The 15,467-nt window shown below is 46.1% G+C and overlaps 1 protein-coding gene across 1 annotated transcript in view; it reads right to left on the bottom strand.

The window, feature by feature from the left end:
- The window catches only part of LOC147607425 (uncharacterized), a 48,282-nt gene extending 37,857 nt beyond the window's left edge, over positions 1-10,425 (bottom strand). Inside the window, exons 1-2 of the mRNA XM_086790864.1 lie at positions 10,205-10,425; positions 9,223-9,262 (exon numbers count right to left, since the gene is read on the bottom strand). Of these exons, the coding sequence (XP_086646990.1) occupies positions 9,223-9,262; positions 10,205-10,279 (115 nt within the window). The 5' untranslated portion in view covers positions 10,280-10,425. The remainder of the gene's footprint in view (positions 1-9,222; positions 9,263-10,204) is intronic.
- Positions 10,426-15,467: the final 5,042 nt, after the last annotated feature.

A 15,467-nucleotide genomic window follows, 5' to 3' on the forward strand; every position in this document is an offset into this window, starting at 1 on the left:
CCCAAGTAATGTACCTGGAACAGATAAAATTCTGACTTCTTTTCATTGACATAGAGCTCATTGCTTTCTAGCAACTTAAGGACTTTCTCCACATCAATGTCATGCTGCTCAACTGTAACTGAAAATATGAGTATGTCGTCCAAAAATATGAACACGCACTCTCCAATCAACTCCCGGAACACACGTATCATCATGCGGTTAAATGTAGGCGTTCGTCAAACCAAATGGCATAACCACAAATTCATAGTGGGCCCGTTCTGTACGGAAGGCTGTCTTAGGGATGTCCCCCTCTACAATCCGTACCTGGTGGTACCCACTTTTAAATCCAGTTTTGAGAACACCTTTGCTCCATTCAGCCTCTCGAGAATATAGTCGATTCGAGGCATCGGGAATCTGCTCTTGATAGTTACACACAACCGGGAAGACCCATCCTTTTTCTTGACAAATAAGATCGGTGCTGCAAATGGCGACACGCTGGGGCGGATGAAGCCAGCTTGCAACAATTCTTGGAGTTGGCGGTCCAACTCCGATTCCATTGCCTTAGAAAGGCGATACGGAAACTTGCTCGGGGGTTCCGAGCTTGGGAGGAGGTCAATCCTGTGATCCTCCGGTCTGGACGGGGGGGCTGGGGAGGGAGACTGTCCCGAAGAAAAATCTTCTGGAACTTTTCATGGAGAACCGAGTACTTCTCGGAAGCACTGGCCACCGTCTAGGCTGTCTGGATGTAAATCATCGCACACTGTGCGCCTTTCCTGACTGCTTGCTTAGCCTGCAAGTGGCTTATGAGCGGAAAGTTTGGAATACCTGGCTCACACTTAATGGTCACCGGGGTGTTCGACACATTCCGATCGATCTGGAACGTGTGCTTGTCCCACTTGACATCAGGAAGAAACTTGTGAAACCACTGGATATCCAAAATTATGTCTGCTCCTACAAGAGGGGCAACCATAAAGTCACGCACAAACTCTATGCCCTGAATCACTAACTTAGCACCTAGAGCTTCATACTTGACGCTCGTTGTCATACCTATGCTAAAACCCTCCACCTGTTTGTCCACCGGAGTCAGCTCGAAACGGGCACGCCTAGCGGCCTGTTTCGTGACCACATCCTCCGTGCTGCCGCTGTCAAACAAGACAACGACTCTCTGGCCACCTATGTAGCCAAAGGACTTGAGCAATTCGTTGCACTCATACTCCTGGTCATGGGCGCCCTTCTGCTTATCTTCGAGCTCCCGGCTAATAATTGCTCCAACTGAAGCGCCGAGGGTTGAAGAACTAGGGGTAGCTGCTGGGGTCTGTGTGGGAGCTGTGCTCACCACCACGGAAGCTGTGGAGGCGGCGGCGGCCTTTGGAGGCTTCTTCGGACAATCCCGAGAAGTATGTCCTTTTGTGTGACAAAAGAAACATCTACCCTCCTTCTTGTACTGAGAAAGCTCCTCAGCACTCAACTTGCCACCTATCTTGCCTGCCTCCGCTTTCTGGTCTGGAGTAAGCTTAGACGCATTGTTCGAGTTCTTGGAGCCAGAGGCTCCTAGGCTCTGTCCTGGGGAGGACCCCGTTTGGTTCTGGCTTTTGCCCCCCGAGGTGTTAGCCCTGGGAGAAGCCGGCTGGGAAGTCTTGGGCTTGCCACCATTGTGTTTCATTTCTGCACTCTGCGCAAGCGAGAGTGCGTCTTCAAAGGTGGCTGGCCTAAACATACACACCTCCCATTGGATTTGCGTGTCCAGGCCATACAAAAACTGCCCTTTCTTGTCCGTATCAGATAAGCCTAATTGCAGACACAAGGTCAAAATTTTATTGGCAAACTGAAGGATTGGTTGCGCGTTCTGACGCGCTCCCCTGAACTCGTCTTCGAGTCGCTCAAGGTAGTGGGGCGGTAGAAACCGCTGCTTAAGGTCGCGGACGAATTCGTCCCACCCATAAGCTGCCATACCTGCTCTGGTGTGGGCATGAGCCCACTGAGTCCACCAAGGGATGGCCTCACCTTCCAAGTACCAACTAGCTAAGATCACTTTGTCAGTATCTGTTTTCCTAACTACGGCAAAGTAAGCTTCAAATTGATGTAACCATAAATAAAGAGTTGTGGGATCGAGTTTACCATTATACTTACTGAAATTCATTTTCTCGGAAAAATGATTCGAGGGCGCCGCCGGTGTCAATCTGGCGTCCAAAGCTCTGAGGTAACGCTCGTGTTCCACGCGTCGCATGGCGTCGTCTTCTCGTTGTCGAATCTCCAATGCACGCATTTGCAACTCAAGCAAGGAGCTTGGCTGCGGCTGTGACCCCACGAGAGGGTCCCTGTGACGAGGATCTGGTATCTGGGATACGGAAGGAGAGGGAGGAGGAGATGGAAAACGCGACGCTGGAGAGCGAGAACGCTCCTCCAGAGCCAAGATCCGCGCCTTCTGCTCATCCAACTTGGCTGTCTGGTCTGCGATTGCTCGCATCATCTGCTGGAACATGTCTGTGACACTCAAGCCTGGTGCCCTAGCTGGGCTGCCTGGTGCACTCTGGTCCCATGGTTCTGGTTCTGAACCCACCAGCCATGGAGGGTTGTAGGATAGCCCTAGGGGCAGACTAGGGGAAAGAAAGCATACAGGCTGTACAGCCTGGTTATGGCTGTAAGGGCAAGTATGGGGCAGCCCATACAGGCTGCCCAGTCCCCAAACAGCCTAAAGACTATGCCCCAGCCCCTAAGGAATCATGCGCATAAAGCACAGCCAACAAGGGAAGAAAAGTGCAGCTTTTATGTGAGCTTTCCAGCATTAAATGCTGATTTGCAGTCGTGGGCAGAAAATAGAACTGGCCGCCTGGATAAGAGCTGGCCGACTGCTATTTATTGGGAGTATAAATAGGTGAGCCCACAAGTCATTGTGTTATCTCATATTTCACCAAGAGCCAAGGCAAACAAGGGCTAGACAAGCCAAGGAGTTGCTAAAGCAAAGGGGTGAAGGACTGCAGGTCAAGGGCAGAGATTTCTCAGCCAAGAAAGGTCAAGATTTTTGTATTTTCTTTTCAGATTTACATCATTCTAATAAAGCAAATACACCATCCGTGGTGGGGGGCCCTACAGAGGGTATGCAGCATCCCTGTACACAGCAGCAGGACAGCCGCCCCTGCCAGACCCATCGGAGCCATGCCCAGAGACATGTGCTTTCTTTACTGCTGAGATGGTAAGGAAAGCTATTGACAGGATGAGGACTGGGAGAGCATATGATCATGATGGTTTGGTAGCAGAGCACTTTATTCATGCCAGAGATATGCTTGCAGAGCTTATTGCTATGATGTTTAACCGAGCCATGTGTGAGGCCTGAGACTTGGAATATGTCCACGATTGTGCCTATCTTCAAGTCAGGGGATCCCATGCTTCCTGGGAATTATCGTACCATCATGATTGGTCACACATTGGCTAGATTATATGCATCTATTCTTGAGCAGGAGTTGAGTAGATGGGCAGAGAGAGAGGGCATACGTGCGTCAGGGCAGGCAAGGTTCAGGAGAGGTTTCTCCACTCTTGACCATATCTTGACACTCAGAGCTATTATTGAGGAGGGCAGATTATATGGCAGGAGGATTTATTGTTGCTTTGTGGATTTTCGCAAAGCTTTTGACACAGTACCGAGAGCCAGACTGATGCGCAGACTACAGGAGATGGGAGTGCCCACAGAGCTGATTTGGGGAATCATGGCTTTATACAGGACAGTTGTGGGGCAGGTACGTACTACTCAGGGTATATCTGAGATGGTTCACTCCACTATTGGGGTGAAACAGGGCTGCCCCCTTTCTCCCACCTTATTTGGGATGTACGTGGATGAGGTTTCAGACTATGTAGAGCGGGAGGGTGACAGAGGAACACAGCTAGCAGGGACATGGATTCCGCTGTTATTGTATGCTGATGATATTGTGCTGATCTCAGATTCTCCAGAGGGGATGTAGCGTCATTTGGATGCATTGCACACGTTTGCACAGGACAGTGGATTGTCTGTTAACCTTGGTAAAACCAGGGTGATGGTGTTTAACACCACAGCAGAGTGGGTTAGGAGGTCAGTACCCACCTTTACATATGGTCAGGAGACAGTGGAGTATACATATGCATATACTTACCTTGGTGTGGTTTTCAGTGGCCCACTATTTTCCTTGAGGAGAGCAACGGAGACCAGATTGACCAGAGCTTATGCAGCATTGGGGAGACTAGAGAGGATGTGTTCGCAGGTTCAGTTTCAGGAACCTCGAACAAAGCTCTGGCTCTTTGACACTTTGGTCACTTGAGCCATGCTGTATGGAGTGGAGATATGGGGACCCTCACTGGATCACCACAGCCGAGTTGGTAGCACTGATGGATGGAGACATATGGAGAGGCCCTTGGTTTCTATGATTTCTCGGATGATTAGGGCCAAGGCCTCCGTACCACATGATATTATCCGTGCAGAGATGGCTGCCCCCCCCATTGGTAGTAGAGGCACTCACTCGATCAGTCTCCTTTATACATAGCACTTAGGCTCTCCCTAGAGACAGATATGCTCGCTTAGCCCTGGAGTCTTCACGATAGTTGGCATCACAGGGAGACGGATCATGTTGGTATGCACAGATGACAGCTTGGTTCCAGTTGCATGGCTTTAGTATGGACAGGCTACCTCCATTTCAGTACTCCCTGGATGCACCCTCCCTCTCTCTCACACGGGCAGAGATTACCAGACTTATCAGGCAGGACTTGATTCAGCTGGACACTAGGAGGACATGGATACAACCGACACAGGAGCTTGGTACGAAGATGGCTTTCTATAGAGATCATCTTCTCCAGCTCACGCAGGATGGGTTTGTGATTAGACCCAGCTACATGGATACTCATCTTTCTCATGGGGTACGGTGTGCTATTGGTCAGATGCACACATCCTCACACCAGCTAGAGATTGAGACTGGCAGATTCAGAGGAGTACCAGCTGAGGCCAGGATTTGTCAGCTATGCCAGATGGAGCCAGAGACAGAGTTACATTACATATGTCACTGTCCAGTATATTATGAGATACGAGGCCGTTTTCACTGCTTGTTTAGAGAGGGTTTCAGACCACTTTCTAGAGTCATGAGATACCAGGATCAGAGATGCCTCGGATTATACTTGCTGGAGCTTCGTAGACATAGAGAGGGTCTCTTGAGAGGGAGGGGATCAGAGAGGGAGAGACGCCTACAGAGGCAGATTACAGACTTCTTTCGACCAGAGATTGAGTAGTCAGGCCAGCAGGCATTGCAGCTAGCCGCAGAGTATAGCCGCACTAGAGGTACACTGATTGATCGGGCTATAGAGCTGGGGCGGTCCAGGCGCCCCAAGATGAGAGGCCCATCTCGACACCGGCGGAGACTACAACAGAGGATCAGGACCATACTGGCACAGCATGGGAGACGTCCAGTCAGAGTACTCACCATGGAGGACATTGAGGATATCCGCCATCGACCGATGAGAGACATCTTTGGATAGTGATGTGTATGATGCTTACCTTTGTTGCTGGAGTCTTCCTCCCAGATGTTATCCATTAGGAGCTCCTAGTACCGTACTTTTCCTCATAGTTGTTTCAGTTTCAGTTAGTTGTTTAGTTGTTTTTAGCTTTTCTTACACAGACATTGTATCAGATCCACCAATTGTTGTAACCTTTTTGGTCTCATAGGTCATTTTGGCCTTCTGAAGACGTTAATATATCATTTCATTTCATTTCTCTCTCTCTATTTTTTTGCACATCTTTATTCAGTTTTGTGCGTTAATTCCGTCGTGAAAAGTGTGCTGATTTTTGAGCATTGAAGTTACCGATCTTCTCCGAAGCTTCCACATGTTACATGGGAGGAGGTCAATCTTGTGGTCCTCCGGTTTGGACGGGGGGAGCTGGGGAGGGAGATTGTCCCAAAGAAAAATCTTCTGGAACTTTTCATGGAGAGCCAAGTACTTCTCGAAAGCACTAGCCACCGTCTGGGCTGTCTGGATGTATATCATCGCACAATGTGCGCCTTTCTTGACTGCTCATTTATATGCAAGTGGCTTATGAGCGGAAAGCTCGGAATTCCTGGCTCACACTTAATGGTCACTGGGGCGTTTGACACATTCCGATTGATCTGGAACGTGTGCTTGTCCCACTTGACATCAAGAAGAAACTTGTGAAACCACTGAATGCCCAAAATTATGTCTGAAAAGCTTTAAAACTCAAAGCTTTTACTTGTTTTTTAAACCTAAAGCACGAAAGGTTTTTTAAAAGCCTTAGCTTTTCTTACCTTCGAAAAGGAAGTCGACAATCTTTTTTTTATATATGCCCACATCAATTACAGCACGACACTTCTCTCTCTACGTTTTGCGTACCCACCCCTCTCTCCTCTCTCCGTTGTGCGTGCCCACTACTGTCACCACCTCTCCCTGCTTTCTTTTTCTATGCACCCACCACCTTATGGTTGACAGTGCTCGATGTGTAACATTGGCATTTTGCGTTGTTTGGCCTCTATAAATAACGGCTCTGAATGCACAGGGCTGGCTGCAATTAATGCCAGCTACATGCCTGGCTTGGGCCGACTGTGCATGCTAGCCAACTAGGCAGCTTTGTCTTGGCTGCCACACAACCATGTAAGGCCAAGCCTTGCTTGGCTTGCCTTGAGGCAAGGCTTGGATAAAGCATGCATAAGCTTTCACACAAAAGCTCATGGCACTCGTGTGTAAATACACGTCCATGAGCGTTCATATAGCAGCGACCTTCCAAACATACGAGTACACGAACGTTGTAGCTTGTCTTCTCCATACACATGTCCAAACACATATCCATGCCATCCTCATCTACCATCAAAGGGCAAAAACAAGGGTCACAGAAAGCTTTGCTTGGGATTCTTTCACTCACACAGGAGAGTGCCTGCTTTTCTCTTCCATCTCCATAAGGATCCATGGCTTTCTTTGAAAAGTCCCAACACCTTCACTTCTAGGGTTCCAAACATGTCAGATCAAGCTTTGATACCAATGTTGAGTCTCTTGTTTCACCAACCAAGGATCATCTGATGTGGAACACACCTAGAAGTAAGGCTTTAGGCTCACCTCCTAGCCATAGAGTCCAACCAGACTCACCCACGAGCTAGAGGCCATAGCTACACCCTAGGCAAAGCTCCCCCACAATAAGACTTTGTGGCGTCCCATACCACCAAGACACACCTTGCAAGTGTCATTGCAGTGAGCAATCCCGTTGGGCCTTCTTAGACTACTACAAGTCAAACTATATAATCGTGTCCTATAACTATACCCCAGGTTCACTTATATAGGAACCTAGGCCCTAAACTTAGCCTTGCTTTTATCATAAGTGCTTTCCCATAGTTCTTTTAATAACTATGCCTCCTATTTAAAGCCTTCCTTCACTTAGTGTGAAGCCAACTCCTAGCAAGGCACCCCTCTAACCTAGGATTAACCCACTGTAGGTTTAGGTGCCCGATGTGGACATAACACTGAGTCTCTCTCTAAGAGAGGCTCTCGAGTGCTATGGGATGGTAAAGGGCAAGAGAGTGGTAATACTCTTTGATCCTGGCATAACAAAATAGGCTATGATGGCAGCTTGGACTCTTGGAATGAATCCTTGCTTGCGGCTTGCCAAATTCTATGCATTTTGGTTCAAGGCTTGCCTCCACATTTGGGGCAGTTCATACCTAAAATGTGGCCCTGGATTACTCTGCCACACACATACTGACGTATTATGTTCGGGATATGTAGCCCTTACTTTGGCAGTAGATACGTACCAAGTGAGTCAATCTAACCTTTCTCGCATTAGCCAAGGAACACCACCCTTAGCCTCTATGTTTAGAGATCTTTGTTTTTATAACTTTTGGTTTTGATTTGTGAAGTGTTATATCCATGATATGTAGTCGAAAATGGGAACAATTTAGGGTGAGTGATTGAGGGTGCCGACCATACCCCATATACTTACTGTTGGTAAGGGTTGGAAAACATGTAAAAAGCACAATTAACCATGGCTTTAAAAATAGATTCATTGCAAGTCCCTTCAAGTGTAAGGGTGAGGCTATGAGCAACAATGAGGTTTTAGGAATGCAGACGGACTGAGAAGCATGTGTCATAACTAAGTAACCATTAGGTGAGTGTTAAAAAAGTGCAGAGTACTGAAACTATGAAAGATGGAACAAATGGACCAAAGAGATCCTAAAGAAATGCCTCTAGAGTCCATACCGTGTATATGGTTGAGCCAAGAGATATGGCCCTTAGAATGTATCTAGTTATACATAAACATGATAAAGTGGAAAAACAAGGTCCTTGACATCATCCTGCATTTTTTGGTATGTGATTTGGTTGACTTTGATTGTATGCTAGTGCAAAGCCTACTCTGTTGATGTAGAATGACCAATAGTTATACATATACCTAGATGAATCCAGGAGCATGCCCAAATTCACCTTATAAAAATGTGCAATTTATAACCTCATGGTGCATGGCCTGTTTCACCAATTTGGATGACCCCTCTAGATAATGAAACGTAACGTGTTTCCTCCCATTCCTTAGTTCTACTATCTTTAGTCTACAGTATTGTAGCAACATCAAGAGAGGTCTACGCATGGCCTGTAGGACTGTGGGTTTCCTAGGCTTTCTAGTGATCAGCCTGATCTCCATGGTCATTTGTTGGCCATTGTGTTGTCAGCGTTCTTTCACTGCTTATGGCGTCTTTCTCCAATCCCTATGAAGGCATATAGTCTTTAATTGCTGAAATAAGATGGTCCCTATGATTTCAACAAAAAAATAAATGATGCTTCGCCATATCTAATGCCCCACATGTTACGAATCCAACAAAGGACAAGCTAGTCAGTAAAGCTTTCTTCAAAGACGATGTCTGAGCATTTGTAAAAGACAACAATGCCACGTACAAGAGCACTACCCTTTACAAAACAGCCCCACCTATAAGCTCTATGTCTTCATTGGGAGAGGTCGTAAAGCCCTTCCCTATCTATGAGAATCAATGCAGAAATGCAACAACCATGCAATTGTTGCCATTGAGCTAAGCAGCCACTATTTTCCAAAAATGCAACATCATCTGCATTTTCTGCTCACAAACACAAAAAGCTACATCAGCATCTTGTGCTCCATTGACCAACCATGACCACTCCAGGCTGGTTTATAGCCTCATTTCCTTCACTAGAAAAAACTGGGCCTCATCCGACCATTAGTGCTCCATTTAAAAGTTTTTCAAACATCTCCGCATGAAAGCTTACCTTGGAAAGGCAGAAGCATGTGATCCGCATCTGCTGCCACCTAAAGGCATTCAATAAAAATTTATTCAGTGAGGCATTGGAAATAAACATAGCCAGCACATGCAGGTATGATCTGAAGTACATCATAGCTAAACTATACAAGGAGGCCCTTATATCCCTAGACATGGATGACATATGCAGAAAGTCTTAAGCGTCCATTAGACCTAGACTATAAGATAAAGCTGCTGAAACCAACGGAAGTTGGTGTAGTGGTTCAACTGAGTGTGTGCATAGTGGTGTGTTGTGTGTTTGAACCCTGTGTATAGTGGTGTGTTGTGTGTTTGAACCCTGCCCAACTTCCCGTGGTTACCCGGATGTACATATCCCTCTATGTGCGTGAGTGTAGATGATTTGGTAGCTTTGTTCTCCCTTCCCCACAAAAAAAAAAAAGATAACGCTAGGATCCATGCATATTCAGAAGCAAACCTAGGATCATAATACTGCAGTCGCAACTGCATAGTTAAGTAGCCAGGTCTGCATTATATTACACCTCTACCTTCAGAAGGACTAGAGGGGGAAAAGGGTGCATGTGCGCGCACGCGCGTGTGTGTGTGTGTGTGTGAAGTGAAAAACCTGAAATCCAATGCAAACCATCAGTCGGATGAGCGAAGCTGAGAAAATGCTTCAGAGGCAAAGCCACTAATGTTAGATGGAATTATGCGACGCTGAGTGAGGTGGCCCTTGGGCCTTAACTAAGCAAAAATTATATTAAGTGCACTACGCCTAGACTTTAAGACGACAACGAGGTCTGCAGTATATTTGTGTGTGTCTGTGTGGTGTTGGACGCGGGGGGGGGGGAGAGAGAGAGAGAGAGAGAGAGAGAGAGAGAGCGGGTGGGGCGTGTGCAGTGGGAGGGAAACCGCCGCAGCCTTACTCTCTTCGCATGATCCTGCCATTGCAGAACCCCAAGTTTTGAAAAAAAGAAACAGGAGACTATGCTTACCGGTACCGATCCGGGAAGGTTGCTGGCTGGCAAGCTGGAATATCCGCCCTGAGTTCTGTAGTTTGGATCAGCCATGGTAATCTTGAAAGAGGAAAAAAAAGCTGAGAAAACCCTAATTTTCCCCTTGAGAGACCTCTCTGCGTGCGATGTTCTACCCTCACTTGCTAGCAAACCGTAAATTGCCGTGCAGTTTTCAAGAGATGAAAAGCGCCTCCATGAAGGCTAGAGCAAAACCCCTTCGTTTGCCACAGACGAATGCAGTTCACAAGAACGTTTTCCACGTGGCAAATTCTTAATGCATTCCTTTGCCACGTGGCAATTGGCCAACAGAAACCGCACCTAAGGGCCTTTACACACCAAGGTCTGCCCACCCACAGTTAATGTTGGGAGCCAATGGGATGCGGCTGGATGGGTGCCAACGCGGTTACACACAGCCAAAATTGGGCAAACTTCAAAAGGTGAGGTGGCAGTTGACTAGCGCCCATGATAAGCAATTTCATGGGCAGCCAACGTTGGCTACCCAAACTTGGGCACCCACTCATCCCACCAATCAAATTCAAATATAGTTGTAGTCTTCTGTCAATAATGCATTTAATACTAACCTTTTGAAAGATTCTGGCTTGGGCGGTGTGTAAACCCCCTGCCCATTGAAGACTACCAACTCATGCCCAAACCATGAGCACGCATTGGGCGGGATTGGGCGGTGTGTAAAGGCCCTAAGCTCCTAGACTGCTGAGTGCCCAAATGCATTTTGTGATTATTATTTTCTTGGAAGGAAATATATATATTATTATTATTAAGGTTTGCATAGAGCTAGAAATTCTGCATCTTTGGGCTTGAAGAGGCATGTGAAGTTACTCAAACAGGCTTCATAGTGTCACCATCCAACTTGTCCACTTATCCTTCTAAACACCAGACCATTACAAGTTTCCCAAATAATAGAGATCACTGAGGCTCTAATCGAATGCCATCCCACGGCCAGTGTGGGGAGTGCAACTTTTGTGGCAGGTTAGGCCACGTATAGAAAGATGAAGACTCCTAACAATAATCAAGCAAACGTCATGATGCGTGCTTCCGATGCATGTCGGTAGTTACTGGCATGCATTCGAAGCTACCGACATGCTGCATTGGGTGCTCCCGATGCATGTCAGTAGTTACGAGCATGTATTAGAAGCTATCGACAGGCCTAGGTAGCACCCAGCATGCATTGGGTGCTCCCGGTGCATGTTGGTACTCATCAGCATACATTGGAAGATACCGTCATGACTAGGTAGCACCCGGCATGATTGGGAGCTCCCGGTGCATGCCAGTAGGTACTGGCATACTTAGGTAGCATTGTGTCCCCCAGACGGACATTCTTCCATGGAAAGGTGTTTTAAGTGCCAACTTGTTGGAGCCAATGCATATTCCACCATAATCTTCGAGAGCTAGGGGGCAGCGCCAGAAGAGGTGCAAGATGGTTTCTCATTCCGTTGAGCAAATGGGGCAAAAGGGGGAGATATATTTCCATTTGAATAGTCCATCTCGAGTGGGAAGATTTTGGAATAGTGTCCACCACCACAGCCGCATATTGAGAGCCAGCGCTTTAGTTGCCTGCTAAACTTCATTGGCTCTTTGATTCCATGTTTTAGGAAGGTCATGGGGACTCCATTTGCTTGAATCCCCTTCCTTAAGCCATCTCACCTTGGATGTAATTGGGGTTCCCTCTACTTTGTGGTGTTCCTCTTCTATTGCATGTGCTCTTCTAGGGGAGATATTAGCCCAGCTATCAGCATCACTAGGGGCTAAGCTATGTACAAATTTTGCCTCATCTATTGAAGTCTTCCTTTGTGTTCTCTTCTTCCTTTAGCCTCTACTCTCGGCCATACTTTTACAAAAATTAACAGTATATCTGATGCATTGGTTGTTAAGGCTCACCCTAACCCTCCTTGAAACACATACAAAAAGAGCTTACCTGGTGAACCGCAACTGTCATGAGGATCTTTCCAATGGCCGAACTCATAACCCTCGAGGTCTCCAAGCTCTACAACTCCTTGAGAAGCAATTCCACCGCATCTCCCCCGCGAGCGTTGTCACACCGCCGCGTTGCACTACGGGTCCTCGTCCCTCCTCTCACCTCACTGCACTCACACACTCTCACTAGCATGCATTAGGGAGAGAGATTAGCAAGAGCAAGACTCAATTGCACAATGGGAGAGTATGTTGTATTATGAGAGAAATTCACTTATATACATGGCCATAAGTGTTCACACTCACTTAAACTATGGCCGGCCGGGCACTTTAGGCTCATAAGAGGCCTAATGCTATTACAATGACTACTCTCATAATATATCCATGAAGTACATCACTTAGGATTTCATCCTAACTTGCTACCACACGCTCTTGAAGCGAAAATCGCCATAAATACTCCGTCACACCATTACGGGCGCCTGTCCAAGTTGTAGCTTTGGACACTATTGCTTCATATCTTGAATGTATGACCCTTTGGTGTATCTACCGTGACTCCTTGATGTAAGATAATGGTGATAGCTCTTGTTAATCCTAGAATTGGATTAACATTGGTCCTTCCATGGAATTGGCATACTTCCAAGCATGTTGGACTCCTACATCAAAATCGTGGGATCCTCGTATCTTAACATTTAGCATATACAACGAGGGTTCATTTCTAGTGGGCTCCCATCCCTGTACCTCAAGGTGCAGGGCCAGGGGACATGGTTAGAGGTTATAGTATCTAGACTCATTTGCACGTCATGAGGGGTAGCATTTGTCTAGCTTGCCTGTTAGTCCATGTTATAATCCTACATCAGTGCTCTCTAAAGTATCTTTAGCATCTACTATTTTTCTTGAGGGACTACTAGGAGTTATACTCCTAGCATACAACCCTACATCAGTGCTCTCTGAAATATCTTTGGCATTCACTATTTTGCTTGAGGGACTACTGGGAGTTATACTCCTTGCATACAACCCTACATCAGTGCTCTCTGAAATACCTTTGGCATCTACTATTTTGCTTGAGGGACTGCCATGAGTCTGAGCACACATGTCTGTTTTAACATGCAATCGGTTCTTGGGGTTTGCCAAGAGTCATACAACCTTACATCAGTGCTCTCTGAAATATCTTTGGCATCTACTGTTTTGCTTGAGGGACTGCCATGAGTCATACTCATGCACACATGTCCGTTTTAGCATGCGATCGATTCGTGGGGTCTTCAACCATATTGAAGTCACCCACCACCACGATACCATTCTTATCTGCAAGCAGAGTGGACAGTTTCATATCAAATCCTTGCCCTATTCATGGTGGGGGCATACATATTGCATACAATTAGACTAATGCTATCAAATCTTACCTTTACAGTTAGACAATTCATACCAGATCCTTGCCCTATTAAGAGACTCATTGGTGGCATACATATTGCATACAATTAGAGTAATGTTATCAAATCTTACCTCTACCACGTGGAAGGCACCCTTGCTATGTCTGCATACATTCTAGATTTCCCATTTGTCTTTGATGTACATTGTTACTCCACCACCCCTGGCATTAGGGGCGTTAATGAAGCCAGTAATTCCACCCTTGTTTGAGATGAAGCTACAGAGCGTTGCTAGTTTTCAGTTCTTGCAAACCTAGAAAATCTAGGTCTTGTACCATAGTAATCCTTTTGCTTGGGCTACATCCAAAGGCCTCTCACATTCAAGGAGAGGAGTTTGCATGTTTGGGGTGGCATGCAACTATGGCAAAGAGGTGACATCCTGACCGAGGGTTCAACTGGATCAAGATTCTCACGAACTGTATATGTCCAAGGCTTGGGATCTTGCCTCCTTCTTGAGGGAGCTTTTTCCCAAGCCCAAGCATCCCGGGAGGGCATTTCTTTGACGGCAAGAGGGTTTTTGACTGCCTATTTGTGAGAGGATTCTGCTTCCATATCCATAGCAGTGCCTTTATGGGGGGAGGGGGGAGGTTTCCGGGCCTTTGGAATCCCTTCCTTGGATGAGGGAGAAGGAAATTCCGGTGTCTTATTTCCCTAGGACCCCAAGGGGGAAGAACTAATCCCTTCCTTGGATGAGGGAGAAGGCAATTCTGGTGTCTTGTTTCCGTGGGACTCCAAGGGGGAAGAACTATCCAACTTATGGGGTCACTCTCTAAAAAAATGATCAATTTCTTTGCACTCGTAGCACAAATCCCTGACTTGGCAAACTCGATGTCGTCAAGGGTGATGAGGAGTGTCATTCTCTTGATCCCATAAGATGCATGCAAGTGTCAGTGCTAGCTCGAGAGATCCATGCTTCAACTGTCTCACAGGTGACTCACACATAAGGGAAGTAGCTATGCCGAGTGGGAAGGCATTCACTAGAACCCAAGCTCCTCATTTACGCAACCCTAATTTCTCGGAGTTCATGCATGTGTCTTTCCGCCTCCCTTTCCCTAGTATTTGTATACTTGAAACAAATGTTTAATTGGACCATTTTGTGTTTTTTTTCTCCTTGAGGCTCAGGCCCAGAATTTGAAGGCTTCCATTATCCATACCCTTCTAAAGGGGTCTATCCTTCACACAAGGGTAAATAAAAATTCATACTTCCCTTTGCATGGAAATGTAGATTCTATTTGAGCCCCTTAAATCAAAGATTCAAGGGTTGTGAGATGTTGGCAATTTGCTAAGGGTGTCCAAATTTTTTGAGCAGTGTGAATACTCTTCGTGTTCTTTTTTGATGCATGGGACTCATGTAGAACTATGTGTTGCAAAAGTCATCATCCATGTTTGTGTGTTATGTTAGATTTGTGTGTGTCCCATTATTAAACTTAACAGTGAGAAAATTAGTAGTCGGGTAGTGTGTAAGAGCCCTTTCCCATTGTTCAAAACCAAGTTAATAAATGCAAGGTCCTCCTTAAGCAATAAATTTTAAAGGAGAGCATTGAGGAATAGCATCTAATAATAATGAGCTGATCTCTAGTTTTGTGGCTCTACAAGTAAGAAGAAAATTAATTGTTAAGAGGTCCAATTTAGTGGCCCTCTAAACATTGGAGAAACCACTCCATCTTGGCTTCTAACAAATTCTTGGTATTAAACCACTATTTTATATATATATATAGTATCAACATGTAAGTCAAGTGTCGAGTTCTAATCAATGATGAATTATACATTATCAAGTGGTAAAAAAAATTATGATGTTACCCCGCATTTATAAAAATACCATCGCTTAGAGTTGCATTATCATATAAAGTTTGCATTTATAAAAATACTATCGCTTAGAGTTGCATTAT

This window comes from Cibotium barometz, chromosome 55 (assembly GCF_041138505.1).
Source record: "Cibotium barometz isolate CiBa-2024 chromosome 55, ASM4113850v1, whole genome shotgun sequence".
Classification (NCBI taxonomy): domain Eukaryota; kingdom Viridiplantae; phylum Streptophyta; class Polypodiopsida; order Cyatheales; family Cibotiaceae; genus Cibotium; species Cibotium barometz.